This window comes from Mirounga leonina, unplaced genomic scaffold (genome assembly GCF_011800145.1).
Source record: "Mirounga leonina isolate KUSES-001 unplaced genomic scaffold, KU_Mleo_1.0 Mir_171, whole genome shotgun sequence".
NCBI classification, from domain to species: Eukaryota; Metazoa; Chordata; class Mammalia; order Carnivora; family Phocidae; genus Mirounga; species Mirounga leonina.
In genome coordinates, this window is record NW_023270436.1 from 901,020 (window position 1) to 921,840 (window position 20,821).

A 20,821-nucleotide genomic window follows, 5' to 3' on the forward strand; every position below is an offset into this window, starting at 1 on the left:
TGGGATCAAGCCCCACGTTGGGCTCCCTGCTCAGCTTCTCCCTCTACCTCTCCCCCTGCTCGTGCACACGCATGTGCTTTCTCAAATAAATGATTTAAAAAACATTATACCATGAGTACTTGTCAAAGTCTCGCACTTTTCCTGAACAAGAGTGCGGAGCGTCTCCGCTTCGTGGCCCTTGGCGGGCTTACACGCCCGACCCGTGCGGCACTTTCCTGCTGTCGGTCCCGCAGGGAGCCCCTCGCAGCTGCTGTGAGGTCAGTCTCCATGTCGACTGTCCGCCGTCCCTGCCTCTGTGCACACTTCTCAGACCTTCTGCCTCAAGCGTGTCCTTTCGCACGGCCCACCTGCCGCCAGCCCGCCCCATGTTTGCTTCGAAGTGTTCTTTTGTACCCGCGTTCTTCAAGCTATTTCCGAAAGAGGCGGAGCAGGGTCAGCAGTGATTTGCTTTCATTCAGCACAGATGCCGTCCCAGAGGCTCCCGGCTTCACCGGCCCCAAGGAGGAAGCTGCCGTACCCCCCGCTGCTCTCGGACCTCTGCTGTTGGCACTGTCCGGGATTGGGCTCAGTGGGGACTGCTGTATATACGGCTCGTGTCACTGCTCAGTTCTGGAAAACTCCCATCTTCCAACACTGCCTTTGCCCGCCCTCCTCCCCATCTGAACTCAGTGACCACACACTCCATCGTCCCAGTCGGCCCTCCGTGACCTCACAGTGCTCTTCCGTGCGGCCCCTGCTGTCGCCCTGCGCTGCATTCAGGAAAACGTGCCCTGACTTTTCTTCCGGTTCACTAATTCTCTCCTCAACGGACAGCCCAGTACCAGGGATGTTCTCCAATTCTGATAACCAGTTTTCATTTTCACAAGTTCTCTTCGGTCGACCCTTGAACCATGTGGGGGTTACAGGCGCCAAACCCCCGCACAGTTGGAAATCCAAGTACAAGTTTCTTGACCAGAATTTAACCGCTAACAGCCGACTGCTGGCCAGAGAGGCTGACAGCACAGTCGACGAAAACATACTTTGTATGTTGTGTGTGTCATACGCTTCATCCTTACAGTAAGTTCAGCCAGACAAAAAAAATGTTAGGAAGACCCTAAGGGGGGCACCTGGCACTCAAGTCAGAGGATCGTGCGGCTCCTGGCCTTGGGGTCGTGAGTTCGAGCCCTACGCTGGGCTCCACACTGGCACGGAGACTTCTTAAAAATAAACAAAACAGGAAGCACAGCTGCTTTACGGTCCGTGCCCATGAACTCCACTATCTCAAGTGGAGGCAGGCTGGTGTCACGCTTTCCTCCTGTGTTTGGCTGTTTTCTGCTCTGTGCCGCTCACTACGCTGGAAAACCACTCGTGGTGTTCTGAGGAGTCCAGGTCGAAGGCGAGCTCCTCCAGAGCACCTGCACCTGCTTCTGGCCGCCCACCCGGGAACACCGCCCACTCGAGGCCACGCCTGCTCCAGCTGTGAACTGACAGAAGGCTGACGTGTGGCTACAGCTTTGCAGGGGGAGTCCGTCCCCTCTGCTCAGCGCCAGGGTGGAGGGCAGGCAGGTTTCCCTTCTGCTTCAGCCCTGCCCCAAGGGCTCAGCTGCAGGGCTCTCAGCTCAAGCCGGAGTCTCCAGCCAGATGAGGTAAAAGGTGCTCCAGGGCAGACCCCGCCTCAGTGCACCGTTTTTCTCTCTGGGTTTCTTCCTTTAGATTTTGCCCTAATCCTTATGTATTCTTTTGTGTCAGCTCCTTAAAACTTTTAAGAAGATTAAAATTTTTCTATCCAATAATTTTAGTTGGTTTCATTAAGAAAGTAGTATAACTCACCTCACCATCAGAAACAGAAATCTGTTCCTGGACTTCCAAAATGGTTTTCACTCTGCCCTTTTCTGCTTGAATCCGCTCAGAGACTATCAAGGGCTCCCAGCTGCCTAGCAAACAAAATCCATTCTCTTTAGCTGCATACCCAAACTCTACAACCAGCTAGCCTCGGCATCTCCCGGAGCTGAGCACACAGAGCGGCGCAGAGCCTCCCGGTGGGTGCAGGAACCACCGCTACTTTGCTAACACGCTTGTCTGTGCCTCTCTAAACAGACCTGCTCGCTGTGCCTCGGACAGCCCACACCCTCCCCCGCGCCAAAGAGCCTTGTGTGGATGACGTCGTCCTGTCCTGCGGAAGCCCAGAAAGCCCGCCCTGTACAGGACCTCTCCTCTCCCAGTCCAGCCCCGGGACTACAAGAGCCCTGCGGAAGCCGGCTGAGTGTCTGAGTCCAGTTTCTAGGCCCACATCACCAGCTAGAGTATCTTGTCTCTAAGAGCTACTCAAAAGATACATCATGGATGAGTTACTTTATCTTCCAAAAATATCATACACGGAAATAGGTCTTTTTCAAAATAAAACACCACGTGCAATGATTTGGGCGTTTCACTCCCACCCAAGGAATGGTGTCGGTCACAGAGAACGTTTGTAACGTCACAGGCCTACCTAAGAGCTGCTGTTATTAAGACGGCTGAATCAAAAGTGGTTTATTGCAAAGTACAAAGAAAAATAATCCTAAATCACACACTAGAAAAACTTCTCATATATGCTGCATTACCCAGGAATATTCTAATTTTTAAAGCAAGATTTATTAAAGTATAATCTACATACAGTACAATTCACCCACTTCAGGTATACGGACCTATGAATGTTCACAAACGCAGATGGCCAAGGTAGATACCACGATCCAGATACAGAACATACTCGTTTCCTGTCCTCATGATCTTGCCTTTTCCACATTAAACAGAATCATGCAGCATACGAGGCCTTCTGAAACTCTCATCACAGCCAAGTGTGTTTGAGAGTCGCCCACCCTATTGCTCAGCCCAGCAGCTCAGTCCCTCGTACAGCTGGGTAGTCCTAGATGGTGTCCACGTGGCCACGGAAGGCCCTCTGGGCTGTTTCCTTTCTTAGTAATTATAAATAAAGCCACCAGGCACACTCACGTTGTTTCCTTGTGCAGAGGTATGTTTTTGCTTCCCTTGGGGGGAAGCCCAGGCGTGGAAGTGCTAGGCTGTCCAGTAAGTGTACATTTATCATAAGTGGCCGACTTCCCACGTGACTCTAAGATTTTTCGAGCCGTCCGCAACGTGCACCCCAGCCGTGCTGCCTCCTTGCCGGCGTCTGCCACGGCCACGCTTCTGTTCCTAAAGCCGCTCCCAGAGATACGTGGTGGCTTCTCACTGTGGGTCTTTTGTCTGTTTTTTTTCAGTGGCGGCAGGGGCAGAGGGAGAGAATCTGAAGCAGGCACCACGCCCAGTGTGGAGCCCGATCCCACGACCCTGAGATCACAACCTGAGCCAAAACCAAGAGTCGGACATGCAAGTGACTGAGCCCCCAGGAGCCCCATCTCACTGTGGTTTTCACGGGGTTCCCCTGATGACTAATAATGTCGAACATCTTTTCACATTTGTCATCCCTATTGCTTCTTTGGTGAAGTAACTGCGCAAATCTTTTGTCCGTGTTTTATAACGTTTTCTTATTATTGAAGAATCCCCAATGAATCGGCAAACTGGGCCTTTGTCACATGTATCCTACAAACATGTTCCATGCTTTCCATTTTCTTCCTATTTTTCAAACAGCAGATGTCGTTGATTTTGATGAAGACTAACCTACCAATTTTTCTTTCACGATTCAAGGGCTTTGGGATCCTAGAAAATCTCTGCCTGAACCAAGGAAGCAAAGACGTTCTACTGCGATTTTCTTCTAAAAGTCTTGTAGTTCTGGGTTTTACACTTAGGTCTACGATCCACCTTGAGGAACTCTTCATGCCCAGTGCCGGTTACAGACCACAGTTACCAGTCCCGCGGGTGGCGACGTCGTCCTTCCAGCACTGCTTGTTGGAAGACAATCCTTTCTCCTGGCACTCCTTCAGCACTCTTAACGAAAAGTCAGCTAACTATGTACCTGGGGGTTTACTGCTGGACCCCATATCCTATTCCATGAAGCTGTGCCCGTCCTCTTGCCGATGCCACCCTGTCTAGATTACTACAACACCACCTTTGTAGAAAAGACACTTTCCAGAGCCCAGCAGGGAGGGACACAGGGCACATGTTGCCTTCAGATACGTAAACTGGAAAAGGAGATGTATGTTTCGTCTCCTTAACCTCAGCTGTTTATTTTTGTCATTTATGGGGAACACCAAAGACAAGGAGGTGGCTGGACATGGGGTGCGCCTCTCAGTGAGTGCCAAGGCCTGCTCTGGTTCTGCGCTCAGAGGGTCGGATGGCTCTGCCCAGGCTGGGCACCTCCCTGCTTCCTGCACACGGGTCTGGACGCGCCTCATCCGGCCCCCGCGCGCTCTGGCGATGCACGCAACAGCACCCCGGCCCCTGTGGACGCCATGCCACCCCCCCATGCGGTGCCCCCCCAGGGGCGCCCATCTCTGCATCCCCACGTCCCCCACAAGCAAACCTGTCATGTGGCATGTACAGCACCCGGCCACGCAGGCCGTGACGCCCCTCACACCCTGCCTTCCTCCTCTGAGAACCGCCGTGGGCAGGGGTCTCAACACACACACCCCCACGAGCGCACCGTGCTCCTGAACGTGCACGTTGTCTCAGGAAAGTCGACCTGTACTCTCAGCACTGCTGGCCTATCTCTTCACAACGCAAACAACTTTCAAGGCGCCCGCGAGGCTCGGTCGGGGGAGCACACGACTCTTGATCTTAGGATCACGAGCTCAAGCCCCACACTGGGTGTCAAGGCGAAACAAAGTAACAACAAAACCAAACAAAAACCCTAACACCAGACAAACGACTCTCACGGGGCCCTAGGCCACAGGAGCTGGGACAACTCACGGTCAAGGCTCCCGGCGCCACGGGCGAAGCAAGGCGCTTGTTGATGGACTGGAAGGTGGCGGCAGGGACCCCTGCGATGGTGTTCACAATGACGTTCCCGCTCACCGTGCCTACAGGGAGAGAACTGTGAGGCAGGAGCCTGGGGGAAGCATGGCTCCTGACGGGGGGCATCTCGGGCTTCTTACCCGTTGGCATGCTCGTCCCCGGGACGGACGTTTTCATGGCTCCGGCCTGCTGAACACAGAACGCCGTGTGAACTGGAGCGCAGGCTCTCCCCTTCACAAGACCTCCAAGTGTCCCGACCCCCACCGACCCCCGCCCCCACGCCCCGCACGGGCACTCCTGACCCCCCCACCGCCAGGCTTGGGGCCTCTGTGCTCGCTGTGGCCTGCTCTCTGCCCACGGACTCCCGTCACTCAGGCTGCCGCCCGGGGCAATGGGCCTCCACGCAGAATCCCTCCCTGGCCGTCCACCACGGTGCCCTTGGGGCCACGGAAGCAGGGGCTGAGGGAGCGGCTTTCTGACCGCAGAGCCAGGCTGCCCAGGCCCCACGGCCATCCCGCTGCGGCAGACGGAACCGCAAGCGAGGACGGACCATGCCACCGGCCGGCTGGCAGCGGGCTTCCCCTTGCAGGCCCCAGGCGTCCTCCCCACGGGGACTCCGAGGTCCGTGTCACACGGACACGGGCGCACGCAGCAGAGGCCACGTGACGTCACGAGTCTGCCTTTCTGCCCCTTTCCTGTGCGCTCGGTTTACCGCCTTCTCCAACAGGCACCAAAGATCCATGCACACGTGTGTGCAAGAGCATGCATGCACCAGCTGTGAGGGAAGCTTGCACACCGGTGCGGACAGGACTCGCTCTGCAGGGTGACTTGACAATGACACCCCACAAACCCCACCGAGCTCCGAACTCCCCGGGCACCTCCACTGCCCAAACTGCCACTAACCGACCCAGGCGGCAAGAGCCCGGAGCGGGCAGAGCGTGGTGAGGCGCCCTCCCGCCCGGGAGAGGCAGGGCCCGTCGCCGCTGCTGCTGCGGAAGACGTGCTGCGTCTGAACAGACCGCCCTGCCCCGCGTGCCCACAGGCACCCGCGCCAGGGAGGGACACCTTCTCACCAGCACGGCGGCGCTGCCCACCGTCGTGATCGCCGGGGGCACCTTCGGTGGGGGCGGCGCGGGCTGCGCCTGCGGCTGCACCTGGGCCTGCGGCTGGACGGCTGGCGGCCCCGCAGGCGGCTGGCTGCCGGCCGCCTGGGGCTGGGGCAGAGGCGGGGGCGGCTGCTGGGGTGGCGGGGGCTGCGGCTGCGGTGGGGGCGGCGGGGGCTGCGCCACGGGCGGCTGCTGTGCCTTCTGCTGATCGGCCAGCGCCTGCAGGAGCAGAGAGGAGAGGCGCCGTGGGGAGGAGCCCGCCGAGCCTGCCACCCCGGCCACGTCCAGGCCCGGCGCCCACACCTTTTTCTCTTTGGCGATTCGCTCTGCTCGGAGAGACGCGACCTGAATGGGAGGCAGCGGCTTGTCGTAGTTGATCCCGCTGAAAGACAACAGCAGAGACAAAAATAAATGGACGCGCTCTGAGGGACGGAACGCTCCAGAAACCCAAAGCTCTCGCCCCCCAGCTACCAGGTGCTAGGAATTAGTTCCCATCAAGCCTCTCCACGAAGACAAAAGCTGTCCAGGTCGTCCAAGACCATGTCTCCCATTTCCTTTCGACATAGAACCTTCCAGAAAGCAGGCCTGGGCCTGGTCCACCACAGGAGCACCCAGGACAGTGCCTGGGATATCAGGTGCCCCAAAATGTGTGTGGGTGCACCTCGCAGCAAACCACCCGCCCCCTCCCACCCAGCCCACCAAACTGACCACCTGCTCCAAGCCGGGCCTCCCCTCCCTCCCCAGTGGAGCAGCAGTCCTGTTCCCAGCAGCGGTCCATAGCCCCGTGTCCCCAGGTCCCACTCCGGCCTGCCAGATGCCCCCGTGTCCGTGAGGACTGATGTCAGGGCCCAGGCCGCCTCCTGCGGCACCAGGCTCCCCAAGCGCAGAGGCTGACCAGCAAAGCCCAGGGGTAGAGCGGGCCCCCTCCCAGCCCAGTGCCATGAAGTCCCCACAGGCCTCCGCACCCTTCACAGAACCCTTGCTCCCGCACTCACCCCACCCCCCAGATTACTGTGACCTACCCAGCGCTCTGACTTCTACCGGAGAGCCTGGCTTTGCTTAAAACCTCGTGCACACCATCCCCATTTCCGGGCCTGCCCTGGGCACCATACCTGTCTACTGCTACTGCACGTCAGCCGCCCCGCCGCCCCCCACTGCTCATCCCAGCTCGCTTGGTTGGCTTCTCACCATTCTCTGACATCAACCACGTCCGTCTGCCCAGATGCCCCACCGCGCCCCCGCTCCCACATGAATATCCAGGCCTTCCTGCACCAATGCTACCTTCACTCCATCGCACTCGGCAAAGCTACACCCAGGCTCCCCTGGTCTGCCAGTTCCACAAGGGGCCCAAGTGTCTCCACTGATGAGAGAAAAGCCCACCCCATGCACAGCAAGGCCCCCCACCTGGGCCACCCGGCGTCACTTCTTCCTCCTTGGTGCACGGCCTGGCCCCCGACTCCTCATGGACCCTCACACCCTCACCCTTGGCTGCCACCTCGAGACCCTCAGAGGACACCCAGACCGCAGAAGGCTGAGCCCCCAACCCAGCTGTGGACCCACATGCCCAGTTCTCTTCTCCCCTCGTCTCCCCACCTTCTAGTCATGTCCACCAGCCCATGTGGGATCCATCCCTCCAATCTGAGCCAAACACAGAAACCAACCTGAGCCCCCAGGACGCCGCAGGCCTGCGCTCACCTCACAGCCTCTGTCCACCTCACCCCAGCTGGCCTTCACACTGAACCTGTTCCCACTGAGGCCCTCAGCCTCCTCAGTACGGTGCCCCCAGTGTACCTGCCTCCCTGCTTGCCTGCTCCCCCACCTTGGAGGTGTAACCCCAGGCCCCCTTATGCTTGTCCTGTGGACCTGCTTTGTAACCCCTCTTCCTTGGCCCCACACATTGCAAACCCATGATGGCCAACCCAACATCCCCTCACGTTGGGGTGACATCCAGCAGGAACACCCCATCTCCTCCCCCCAGGCCCCGCTCGCCCTGGGTTCTGCCAGACTGTTCCATCCACCTGCAGGATGGATCCTCGACCTCTGTAAGATTACTCTGAGTTTGCGTCTCGCAGGTATGAAAACAAGAACACGGCCTTCTGCTCTCTGCTCAACCGCTGGGCTCAGCAGGGCGGCAGGCACGAAGCCTGCCAATAAATGCCAGCTGGGTGAAACAATCCGCTGATTTCATCCACAAACACACACCATCGCCCACTCCATACTCCAGGACCCAGAGCCCCTACACCCAGAGGCAGCCAGACACCACACAACTCGAGCAAAGAACGCGAAGACGATCCATGCTGTGAAGAGAAACACAGGGCCAAGGTGCAACTGTCCACAAGGTGGGGGACGGGACATGTGAGGGGGCCCTGGGCCCGAGCCACGCAGACGTCCAGGAAGACCGTCCCAGGCCTGAGTGGCAGGGCATGGCCGTGAGGCAGGGAGCATCCTGTGGAGTCCAGGCCCCCAGAGTCGGATGGGCAGCACAGGCCTTGGGCCACCTCAGGGTGGCCGGGAGAGGCGGTCGGGGGTCTCAGCAGAGATGCGCCCCGCTGGGGGCCACACTGAGAGCAAGTAAGGAGAAAGCAGGGCCCTCGGTCTACTGCAGACCCTCCCTTGGGCAACCATGAAGGCTTGAGCCAGATGAGCGCCGGGGCTTCATCTAGACATGCAGTTCCCACCACCTCATCATGAAGCAAACACCCGAAAGCACAGAGAATGTGCGGCAAACACCCGCACACCCCACACTCAGCTCCCAAGTCGGCCCACGGCACCTGCTCACACACCCAGCGTCTCCCTGCCCATCCTCTCGTCGGTCCTCTTCTCGCTCTCACTCAGTCTCAAAGCGAGTACGCTCACCCACGTACTGGATTTAATTTTAAGGCAGAACCAATAAAACACACGGCAGATTATAGAGGTGGGCACGGCCGAGAAAGGACAAAGCCTCTCCCACAGTCCTGTCACGTCCGCCCGTGTCCCCTGCGGCCTGCAGGCAGGGACAGACCCTCGTCACGGCAACGACACATGGCACTCGCCGGCCCCCCGCTGGCCCAGCCTGGACGCAGACTGCACGACTCGCGGACCACACTAAAATGAGATCGTTTCCAATGGTGGAAAATACAGAACTACCTTTCTGCCAACACGGAGGCGTGCTTGGGGTTCTTCTGAAAGGGATTCATGCCGAGCCTGCAGCGCGGGAGAGGAGACAACCGTTAGCAGACCAGAAAGCGCTGCCGCAGAAGGCCGCGTGACGGACCCGCCGTGCGTGCGGCCGGCGGACCAGCGCCAGCTCGTCTCGGGGGAGGGGCGGGGAGGACGCGGGAAGCATACAGAGGCTTGATGGGGGGGCTTCTCTTGCCGGCCGTCATCTTCATCAGGTCGAAGTGGCTCGTGTACAGCTGCGTGTGCGTGGCGTTCTCGTCCTGGGCGTACATCTGGCCTGTGCGCAGGGGCCGGTTGTTCTTACTCTGAGACAAAACCCAAGGCAGCGTGTCAGCCAGACGGCGGCTTGTGTGCAGGCCTGACCTCAAACGTCCCAACTGACCCCGGCGGCCTCCTCCCGAGCCGCGGCGTCATTGCCGCCCGCCGCCTGCAGACACCGCTCCTCCCCACACGTCGCCTCGCGTGAGCCCCGCGCTCGCCCAGAGCAGGACTCCCCGCCTGCGCAGGCACATTGCCCACGGTCGCACGGCAGTGGGGCCGAGCCAGCGCACCTCCGGCAGCGACAGAGCCCGGGAGCAAGCCGCGGCTGCCCTCCCACAGGCCTCCGCCCACAGGGCACACGGAAAGGGAGAGGCGCCGGGTGGCAGGGAGCTCGTTCTCGGGGCGTCATGGTGTCCCCCGAGCTGGGTAATTTCTGCAGCCGAAATCCTACAGCTAGGCCAAGCACCTGCTCGCTCCCAGGACACCTCAGTGCCCCACAGAACTTCAGCGACAGCACTCCAGTCCCGCGGCGCTGTGCGTAAAGCGTGCTGGTCAGCCACCGAGTCCCGGCTGGGCCACAGTGCTCCCCGGGACCCTCCCCTGCATCTCCAGGCCCTGACTGCCCTGGAACGGGGACTCAAACAGCGTGCGGGACGGAAACTGCTCCACAGTCGGAACCGCGCACGGGAGGGCTGTGCGTACGCGCCTTCCTACGTCGTCTGCGCTAAGTGAAGGCTTCCTATCAAGGACAGCACGTCAGAGGAGACTCAGACCGAGACCGGCACGGGTGGGTCACGAACAGGGGACCGCGTCTGTGAGCACTCCCGTGGCCCAGAAAAGTGACGGAGAGAAGGCAGAGCAAGAGCAAGAGCAGGCAGGTCACACAACTGCCCGACGGTGAGCCCAGGTCATGGTCGGCGGGGAGGGGGCTCCTGCCTTGTCCCACCCCACACGCGGCAGCCAGCACGTGTCTGCAAACGCCAACCTCCCGGCTGGCTCTGACCCCATCACGTGGCCTTCTGCACGGCTGCTTGCCGACTCATCCACTACGTCCCCTTTGCAGCTAATAAACACGCTTCTGCCTTTCTCTCTGGATCAGCTTCTCCCTGAGCTATGACGGAAGACGGAGCTTCAACTTCATGTTTTTAGACATTAGCGTTATGGCTCCTGCTACACGTGCTTCCAACACGCAACAGACCAGACGGAAGATTCCACGGAGCCTCGCTGGTGAAGGCACCACAAGTGGTACCGTGAGGGACACTTGCTTTTTTTGTTCTTAAACAAAAAGCCAATAAATGCTTTAAGACAAACGTTCTTAGGAACACGAAAACGGATGATGCCAGAAGCGGTGATTTTCGCATTTGGGCCCCGCGTGTGCGCTTCTGCCGCATCTGCCCTGCGCCGTCTGTCATAGGCAGGGGGCTCCGGGGACCCTTGTCGACGCTAGCAGCCCGCCATGCACGCCCCCCTTCTGTGCACAGGACTCGGACATTCTCCGGAGAACAGGCAGATGGGCAAGTGGCGAGAAAGGGAAGCGGTGAGGACAGCAGAGGGACAAACAGAAACAGACCCTCTCAGACGAAGAGGAGCAAGAGGCTCGCGGGTGGAAACCGCGCAGCAGATGCACTTGTCCGCGGGGCTGGCTCTCGCGGGGTCAGGCTGCTGCCACCGCGGGCTTCCTGGGAAAGACACCGAGTACCCAGCCTCTGTGCACTCGGCCTATGCAATGCGCACAGTCAACCGGGACCAGGGTCCAGAGCTGGTCCCAGCACCGTGGCAGCCGACGGGCCTGGTGGGAGCCCAGAACAACGGCACAGGACTTCTCTCCAAATAAGCCAAGGGAGCCAAACAAAGACCCTTTCATTCACCCGACACCGTCTTAAGAAACAAAAGGAAGAAAAATGAAATGAAAGTAGGAACAAGCCCTCAGGTGGCACGGGAGCCTCCAGACGGCACCCGGAATTTTCCAGGCACGTCGGGCAGCATCTCAGGCCTGGGGCCACTCCTTCGCCAGCCTCCACCGGGCCCTGGGGGCTGGAGATCTGCGGTCGCGCGAGTGGAAGGGGTCTGCCCTCACCTTCCCCTCCTCCCTGGGAATGAGCACGTTCTCGTAGCGGCTCCGGCACTGCTTGGAAGAGCGGTAGATGCGGCTGCAGGAGTTGACGACGTCGCTGACGAGGTCCCAGTTGGGCGTGTGGGCCGGGGACATGATGGTGAGGTTCAGAGGCAGTTCCAGGAGCTGCTTCACGGCCTACGGGACCGGGTTTCAGGTACCACAGGTCAACCAGCTGCATCCGCAAGTGCACACACTCTCCCGAGGACTGCGACCACAGGACGTGGACGGGAGGGCACAGGACGTGGACTGTGGGCCGTGCTCACCTGCAGCAGCGCCCAGTCCTCGCTGATGAGCCACTCAGGGTTGTCTGGGCCCGACTCAGCCGTTGGTTTGGCGAAAGTCGGCAAAGGCTTGGCAAACTGTGTTTGCTGCTTTAACAGGATGTTCTTCTTCTGCTCCTTCCCCTCCCGTCGCATTTTCAACATGCCGGGTGTTGCACGGTCAAACAGCGAGCGAGGAGGGACGACCGGCTCCCCGTGACGCTGCTTCTTCTTCCTGCCTGCAACTGGACAGAGAGCCTTTCTCAGCGAGGCTGTCAATGAACGAGGACTCTGCCTTCGCGAGCGAGGAAACGAGGACAAGGAGGACACCCGAGGAGGCCGGTCACCAAGGAGCCTCAGTGGACACACACCTACTCTCCTGCTTTGACGCCAAGCGGACCGTAAGCCTAAAGCTCCCCCCGCCCGTGAGCACAAAGCGAGCGGACCGCAAGCCTGGCCGCAGGGTGCGCACCTGAGGGGTCCGTGCGGTGCCGCCTGCGCTCCTTCCTCACGTACACGGGAGGCAGCTTGGACTCTGGGATGGGCGTGGTTTCGTACGTGAGACACAGGACCGGGTCCACGTAGATGTCGTTGTCATCCTGGGGGGGCGTGGGCGGTGTCCAGAGCTGCGTGGAGAAGGGAGAGCCGTGAGCTGTGCACCTCAGGGAGGGCAGCCACCCCGACACTCAGGCAGACGGGCGCTCACCGGCATGACTTCCATCTGCCCGTCGGCACCTTCACACACGTACTCCTGCAGGGGAGGGGCAGTGTTTCAGTGCGGCATGACCTCAGATGCACCAGCTATCTACCTGTGTGCTTAGTAGGTCTTCAAAGTACCTACGACACCATTTAACCACATTCAGGGAGAAGCCCAAGTGTGACCAGAAATGTGCAACCAAGGGTCAAGCATCACACGATGGCTGTCAGACCTGGAGAAGAGCTTCGTCCCGTGGAAACGCACGGGATGCTGGGCCCCGCATACCGCATTGTAGGCGTCCTCCCGCGTGTAGGTGAGAAGCTGCTCCTGCTCCCGTTCCTGCAGCGCCTGCGTCTCCCTCTCCCGCAGGGCCCTGGCGTTCCGGGCCTCCCACTCCCTCACGGCAGTCAGTACGGCATCCTGGCGGCAAGGCCACGGAGAGGGGCCCTGAGACTCGGCCGCAGCAGGCCCCACCCGCCGCGACCCAGCCTGCCCCTGGCTCGCGCTGTCACGAGCCGTCCCAGCTACGGGTCCACGTGCCCTGGACCCCTGCCCGCCCCCAACACATAACCCTCCATCAAGCGCCGAACTGCTCCACTTTCAATCTGCTTCTACACTGGTGGGTTTGGTTTTTATGCCTCTAACTCCACGCAAGTCACATTTACTTCAGGCCAAATTTGACTCTGAAAGCTGAGCCCGCCCTTACCTCGCTGTTCCCCTCTTTCTCGGGGCCAGTAGGCGTGTGGAACAATTCCAGGTAATTCAGAGCATATTTCTCAATGGGTGTAAGCTGTTTCAGAAATCATTGTTTGAACAGGGTTAACAGCAAGTTAACGAAAGTTAAGGTCCTCGTATGACCCCCGCCAACACTTGAATCAAGAAAGTGATCGTTCTTACTCAGCAACCAAGCAGAATTTCACAGAAGGAATAAATGTTTAAAGCATCAAGGTGTATGGAAAAAAACGAAGCTGAAGCACAGAAGCGAAAGCTCCCACACCTGTTCCATAAAGTCCGCTAACTCCTCCAGCTGCGTCGGCTCTTCGCTCCACCTCGGGCTGTCAGAGCCGGACGACCCCAGCACGGCTTCCCCCTCGGGTTTCTGAGCGTCCTCCTCCAGGTACTCGATGCTCTTGAGGGCCTAAGAGATTACGTATTCATATTACTTTCACATATTTTTAAATTACGGGGTTTTGAGAAGGAGCTGCCCTACGTAGCACCAGCGAGACCCACGTCACTCGACGCGCAGCCCCCAGCGGTAACGTGCTCTCGTTCACGCCCTGCTTGGCCCGGACAAGGAAGCACCGGGGGGGGGGGGGGGTGCGGTGCAGAGAATGAGTGTGAGCAGCTCATGGCCACGCTGGACAGCAAGCCCGGGGAAAGAGCCACGTGCTGCCATCCCACGAAGCTCCCAACCCCGAGGACAGAGCAGGACGGGGCACCTCGTTCAACCTCAAACCAACACGCGTCGCAGCCACGGCTCTGACGGATGAGAACGAGTCTCACGGTGCACGAGACACAGGCCGCTGTCCGCGGCATTAACAGGAGACAAACGACCCCACGCCACGGCTGCCAAAGCCGAGCCCGCAGACGACAGGCGTTGTGTGACAGTCGGCACCACCGCGGATCAAGAAACACCAGTGGAAGGAAGGAGGCGCCTTCCCACAGCCCGGGGCTCAGGCCTGACAGGCGCGGGTGGGTGTGGAGCGCACACTCACGCATCGGGCACAACCCCACCGTCTCCGGTTACCAGGTGTCGATTACGAGCTGCACAACCTCTTTTCTTGGCGACCTGGCAAAATCGGCAATCTTAAAATGTAACCCGACCTCACGCTACACACAGACTGCATGTCTAAGTACAAAGGTTCACCACTGAAGCACCCGGAGGAAAAGAAGCGAGGACGTCCTGACGACCCGGGGCCAGGAGAACGTCTCTCAGCAACCTTCAGAATCCAGAGCCCCTGCTCCCTGAAAGCATTCCAAAAGGCAGACTGCAGAACACAGGAAGGTATCCTACACATACCCGTCCAGAACACAGAAAGAACGCCAACAAACCGCTGAGGCAAAGCAACAGCTCGGTTAACCAAACAAGGGGAAAAGACGTGAGCACACACTTCTGCTACAAATGTGCAGAGACACAAATTCATGGGCCGACAGCAAAGGCAAATCCAACCAGAGACACGGGGACGTCCGCCAACACACTGCTGGGAACGACACCCCACGTCTCAAGTCCTATGCGGCTGAGAGAGGATGGAGAGGCTTGGCCAGCTTGGAAAATGGCCTGGCAGCCCCGGTGGGTCACACGCACGCTCCCTGATGACCCCAGGGCCCCACCCTAAGGTGCACTACCCAAAAGTTAGCAGAGACGCATCGGTGCGTCTGCCAAGAGACACACAGAAGATATTCACAGACACACGGCTCAAACACAGATGGTGGGCCAGAGGAGGAAAACGATGACCCAAGGAGCGGAGGCTCAGCCAGAAGCCAGACCCGCACGGGCAGCCCCATGCTGGTGGTCAGGAGGCAGAAGAGCAGCCCTGGCGGACGGGAGTGGTGAGGGGGCAGGCGGTTTCTGGGGGCTTTCCCTGGGGCGCCCTCTCTAGCTGATTCTCTGTGACGCGGGTGCTTCTCAGGAGGTTCTTGTGCTTCAGCGAAACTTTCACCAGAAGCCATTTTCATGCACGAATCCTCTCAAGAGCATCACCCCTGCTGGAGACGTCCCCGGCGCCCCGGACGTCGGGACACCATCCTGGTACCGCTGCTCCGTGCGTGGCGGCTCTGCCCACGCCCGCCACGGCCCTCTGCTCCGGCCCCCACATTCCAGACGGCACAGAGCCAGAGGGCCGTTTTTAAGAACGCGGCCAGGCCCCACCGCCCTTACCCCCCATCCCCTGCTGACCCCTGCCGCCCCTCCCGGGACATCGTGCGCTGTGTGCGGGGGCCTTCAGCACTGCTCGCCACCGCAGCAAGGACAGCCCGTGTTCTACTCGTCCACTGGCCTCCAGTCTCTCCTCTTACTAGAGCGCAGGCTTCACAGTGGGGGCGACGGGGCCACACTGCGTGTTTTAGTCAACACTAGGTCCCTCCTGCCTAGAACATGCCCGACACACAGCAGGACATTCAACAAACACACGTGGACAGCAGCTGTGTGTTGAGCTGGTGGTACGCACGTGTCCCCAAGACAACCGCACGCAGAACACCACGTTCCGCAAGAACACACCCTCCTGCCACCCTCTCTCTCCCAGGACACGTGCGAGACTTTCAGTGGAGAGATCATCATTTCTGGGAGACAACGGACTTTTTCTTTTTAACCTCGCGCACATAACACCTATTTTTAAAAGAACAGGGTTGATCTATCTGTCCCTCCGGATGCAGAGGGAGTCACAAGGTGTCTGTGTGTGGGGTCATCGTACACGGGAAACTCCAGGAGGAACCGCATCAAGTGGTCATCGCTAAGCAGAGAGGGAGGGTCTGGTGAGGGACACTTGCTTTCCATGATAAATTCTCAAAGGCTTTACCTCACGCATTTATTACTTCTCAACCAAATGAGAACTTTCAAATCAGCCAAGGCTGCGGCAAGTCCTCCTCACCAAGGGCGCGGGGACGGGGACGGGGGTGGAGAGGCGCCACAGGGGACCTAGTGCAGCCTCCTACCACGGGCAAGGGCGCGGGAAGAAGCCCAGGACACTGGGGTCCCTACAAGGCCAAGAGCCCGGAAACCGACACCCAGGAAGGAGGGGGAAGCCGCCGCCCTGAGGCAGGCCAAGGGGCAGGCGGAGTCCTGGGGGGAGCCGTAGCCAGGCTACTCCACGAGGCAGGGCAGGAGGGCACGTGGCCCCAAGAGCGGCTCTACGGTGCGTCTACACGGCAGCGCTACCCGAAAGCGGAACTGCACGAGCCACGTAATCTAGCACCTCTAGCTCCCACGCTGAACGTGTAAGAGGCAGTATTTTATTTAACCAGATCGTTCACGTCCTCCTCTGCGCTGTCCTCAGACGCGGGTGTGCACCTGCACTCGCACACAGGGCGCCTCTCAGACAGGAGCCGAGACAGCAGGCCGCGGGGCCGGGCCGGGCCGGGCAGACAGGACAGGCGAGGCGCTCCACGCCACCAGCCGCTCGCTACGGCTCAGGGGAGGCAGTGTAGCTCGGGAAGAGCCGGTAGGACAGGGATGGCCGCTGCGCTGGGCAGCAGGTGCCTGAGGCCCTCAGACTCTCCACTCTGCTTACCTGCTTTTCCAGACGAAAATGCCCATAAGAGAAAGAAAGTGGGCAGGCAGGGTGTGCCAGGGCTGGGCGAGGGGGGCCTGCAGAGCGGGCAGGGTGCTCAGGGCCCACAGCAGGTGCAGCAAATCCTCTGTGACCTCCAGGGCAGGCGATCTGTCCTCACCTCAATGAAAGGTCTTGCAATTTTGGGTGCGATGATTTCTGTAGCAGAAGGCTCCTGAGAGAGGACCACGAATTCCTCTGCCTTCACTGGGAAGCCGGCGTCGTCGGTGGGAGAACATACCTCAAACAGCTCCTGGATGGTCCGCTGCACACAAAACGCACATTAGTGTTCAGCTGAAAACGGGCCAGCGCCTGACCTGAGCATCAGACTGCATCCCAGGGAAACCGCCGAGCAACTCCTCATCCGCACGCGCCAGCCCCCCGCCCCCCGCCCCCGTCACCACGCAGCAACCAGGAGGACTGCAGGCCTCCGGCGGGTACCTGCGTCAGGAAGGCCATGGAGTAGTCATTGCCCTGAGCGGCCACTTCCCGGATCAAGTCTTTGGTTCCGTTTTTCAACAGCTTCTCTTCGATGGAGTTCCCGCTCACAAGCCTACAAAACACAGACATGCACACGGTAACGAATGGGCACCTGGAAGCACGCCACCACGGGCAGTCGGGGTGCGGGGGGCCTGGCGGCACGGTTCCAGCGGCTGCTCGATGCCCAGGTACGGCTGCACCCCAAGCACGGGCATTCTCTGGCTCCCGCTGTGCCAGGTGAACAAGCTAGTGACGCCACGGGCCGGGCTCCCTGGAGGGAAATGCCGGGGACAAAGGGCACGCACCATCTCCAGTTCAGCAGACCCTGACAACCTGATGTCAAAACAGTGCAACCACCCCACGGCCCCGGTCGGGGGTAGGCGCTCCCTCGGCCCGTCTGGGCGCGTAACGAAGGCCATCACACACGCAGCTCCCTCCTCTCCGCCTCCGCGCCTGGGCGTCCCACCAAACGTGGGGGCAGCTGGACTGGCCCGTTCGGACGCTCGGGTGCCTCCCCCCTTTCTCAAAGAAGGGCTCATTTACCTTTCTTCTCAACTTCTAAGAGCTATCTAACCCTCTGTCTGTTGTGAGAATTGCTAATAATTGCCCCAAACTATTATTTGTGCGTCAGCTTTGTTTATGGAATTTTCTTGCAAAACCAAAACTTAAGTTCTCATTTTACTGCAGTCAGGTATGTCTGCCTTTCCTTCCCTCCAAGCTTTTCTGTTTGGCTAAGGTAATGCCTTCAAGCCACAGGTACCATCTCCTCAATACTACGCTGAGACCGCCGCTTTGTTTCCACACCTGCGTGCCGTGCCCAACCCTGGGGGCCGGGGTTCAGGCCGTAAAGCGGGCACAGCACTCCGACCCCAGCTCTTCCTCACGGTCCACGGTGTCAGCAACAAGCATTAAACGACCTGCACCATGCTGGCTCACGCTCGCGCTGTTCACTGCTCGCCCCCGACGACGAGCCTTCCCCCACGCCTCTCCGCTGCAACCCTGTCAGCATGTCTGTTGGCCGTTATCAGCTACCCTTCACTCCAAATACACTTTTTTTTTTTAAAGATTTGATTTATTTATTTGGCAGAGAGAGACACAGTGAGAGAAGGAACACAAGCAGGGGGAGTGGGAGAGGGAGAAGCAGGCTTCCCACCGAGCAGGGAGCCCGATGAGGGGCTCGATCCCAGGACTCTGGGATCACGACCTGAGCTGAAGGCAGATGTTTAACCGACTGAGCCACCCAGGCGCCCCTGGATAAAGTGGTTTTTAAAGGGTATTTGGAGGGGCGCCTGGGTGGCTCAGTTGGTTAAGCATTTGCCTTCGGCTCAGGTCATGATTGCAGGGTCCTGGGATCAAGCCCCACGTCGGGCTCCCTGCTTCTCCCTCTGTTCCTCCTCCCACTCGTGCATGTATGTGTGTGCACTCTGTCTCCCTCTCAAATAAATAAAATCTTTGAAAATAAGCAAGAATAAAACCCACTTTATCCACTCACGGGTACACACGCACGCACGTATACAAACCCCCATGACAGCTTTCCTGAAAACTCTTCCGCATGTTAACATCGCTTCAGGGGGAGGACACTTAACGCACCAGGTCTTCCTGTCCCAGAACACAGCTCAGTCTCCAACTCACATCTTACCACGTTTTGCACAATTTGATTCTCGTTTCCTACACGTCCTGCACCTTCACTGCCAAGACTGTTCCTGAGTTGTGGATTATGGTTACTAAGAGTAAAATAGTTTTCCCATTTTTGGCGAGTAACCGCTAAAGGGTCAACGATTTCACTAACTGCTGAAAGCATCACTCAGGAAAACACTGCTCACACAACATACACGGTGCACAGACTGAAGTTTACCAGCACGGAGACAAACTGGCGATGTGCCGCTGGGAGAAGAGGGCATTAACGAGACTGTCGCGTGAGCCACTGAACAATCAGAAGGATGCGTGGGAAGACATACAGCAAACGTTACCAACTTCTGTCTCTGAGGAATACTTCTCCCCGAACCTCAGAGACACAGTAACACAGCTACTTAAATTCAGCCTCGATGGAAGGAGCAAGTGGTCACCTACACAGGCGGGGGCCTCGCCCACGGTGCCCGCCGCACACACGCCAGCACGCACGGGGGGCAGGGCCGTCAGGTGCTGGCACATATCGGAGACCCGCTGTTATCACACCACCATGCCAGATGCTTCAGCAAGTTCAGAAATACCCGGGAGAGGCTCCTCCGCTTTCCCCGGTTATGTGCGGGGCCAGCGGTCCTCTGTGTCCAGAGGCAGCGCCCACAGATTTGAGGTCTTTCAGTCGTTATTTTACTGACAGACAACGCACGCCAGAGAGCAACTGAAACACTGAAATACAAGCCGCCCTTCTGAGGGTCCGGTGCCGCAGAAGAAGTACGACAGACACGTGTTGAGTGCACAGCAAGCTGGGTCTAAGCAACGTAATTCGATCAGTTTCAAGCAAACTAATTATAAACTGAGCAAATGTCGGGCCTAAAGAAAGAACAGAGAGAGCAGCAAGCAGTCTGCCTCAGAAAAAACAAACGACGCAGCAGAAACTTCTGGAACAAGCTGCAGCGTGCACTTGAGCTCCAGCAGCACCTCCCGTCCCCACGCCTCCACGGACCCCGTGTCGCGCCCGCCACCCTCACCTGTAGATGTGGACGTCCTTGCGCCTCCCGATCCGCTCGCACCACTCCTGGGCCTTGGCGTCCATCACGGGGTTCAGGTCGTTGTCGTAGAACACGACCGCGTCGGCCTCCACCAGGCTCACTCCTGTGGCGCGGCTGTGCGTCGACAGAATCGCGCAGAAAATCCTCCGGTCTCTGTTGAAACTCCTCATCAGCTCCTAAGACGAAGCAAAGCTCTCGGGTTGGCCCCCCTGGTCGAAGCGGGCACAGCTGGGGCATATTCTGACGCCTACCAGCCAGAAGCACACGTCTGGCCATCTCTCGCTCACTGATCACAGACGCCCCCCACTCTGCACTCGCCAGGCCTCGCTGACGAGAGGAAGACGTCAGCTCCCACCGGACGTGGACTGTCAGCTCAACCCGTAGGCCCCAGGAGAACACAGAGTCTTCCTGGGGAGGGACGTGTGCTCGGTCCTGTACCCTCAGGCAATGCCGGGGCCTTCACAGCAAAAGGCCCGGGAGTAAGGCTGAGGGAGCAGGGAACAGGCCCGAGAGAGGCTCTCAGCCTCCTGGGAGCGCTGCTCTCTGCGGCGATCTCAGCACCAAACCCGACTGTCCCGGGGAGTCCGCGTGTGATCCGCTGCATCACTGCCCAGGAAGCCCGTCCGCCAGCCCCACGCTGCACCTCCTTCCGGGCCCTCTCGGTGCGCGCGTGGGCTCGCACGGGCCGGCAGCCTGCTTCCGGCGGGCCGTCTGCTTGTGCCGCCACATCCCGTCCTGAGCGCGCTCACGGGCGCCGTGCAGTCCAGCCCACGGCCGCTCAGGACGGCGCCGCCCAGCAGCACGGCGCCCGCACGACCCAGCGACCCAGCGTGCGGCTCCAGGGGGAGCGGTGGAGCCCCGCACCGTCCGCCTGGCTCCGAGAAGGCTGTGCGGCTTTGCCCCGGCCGGGAGGGCGTGAGATCACCCATCTCGCGCTGC

The 20,821-nt window shown here is 59.3% G+C and overlaps 1 protein-coding gene and 1 non-coding gene across 13 annotated transcripts in view; both read right to left on the minus strand.

The window, feature by feature from the left end:
- EP400 (E1A binding protein p400) overlaps positions 1-20,821 on the minus strand; it is a 97,981-nt gene that overhangs the window by 15,096 nt on the left and 62,064 nt on the right. For 8 of the 12 annotated variants that reach the window (XM_035016794.1, XM_035016793.1, XM_035016791.1 and 5 more), the window contains 16 exons: positions 19,862-20,058; positions 17,172-17,283; positions 16,852-16,995; positions 13,463-13,603; positions 13,172-13,255; positions 12,751-12,885; positions 12,475-12,519; positions 12,241-12,394; positions 11,772-12,013; positions 11,470-11,643; positions 9,300-9,436; positions 9,099-9,155; positions 6,276-6,354; positions 5,940-6,191; positions 5,007-5,055; positions 4,822-4,931 (listed from right to left, as the gene is read on the minus strand). In XM_035016794.1, the coding sequence (XP_034872685.1) occupies positions 4,822-4,931; positions 5,007-5,055; positions 5,940-6,191; positions 6,276-6,354; positions 9,099-9,155; positions 9,300-9,436; positions 11,470-11,643; positions 11,772-12,013; positions 12,241-12,394; positions 12,475-12,519; positions 12,751-12,885; positions 13,172-13,255; positions 13,463-13,603; positions 16,852-16,995; positions 17,172-17,283; positions 19,862-20,058 (2,112 nt within the window). The remainder of the gene's footprint in view (positions 1-4,821; positions 4,932-5,006; positions 5,056-5,939; positions 6,192-6,275; positions 6,355-9,098; positions 9,156-9,299; positions 9,437-11,469; positions 11,644-11,771; positions 12,014-12,240; positions 12,395-12,474; positions 12,520-12,750; positions 12,886-13,171; positions 13,256-13,462; positions 13,604-16,851; positions 16,996-17,171; positions 17,284-19,861; positions 20,059-20,821) is intronic. The other 4 variants (XM_035016790.1, XM_035016798.1, XM_035016795.1 and 1 more) reach the window with 2 other exon arrangements.
- LOC118018724 lies at positions 20,247-20,376 on the minus strand. Its single transcript, XR_004681471.1, has one exon. It is a non-coding gene; the product is annotated as a small nucleolar RNA SNORA49 (small nucleolar RNA).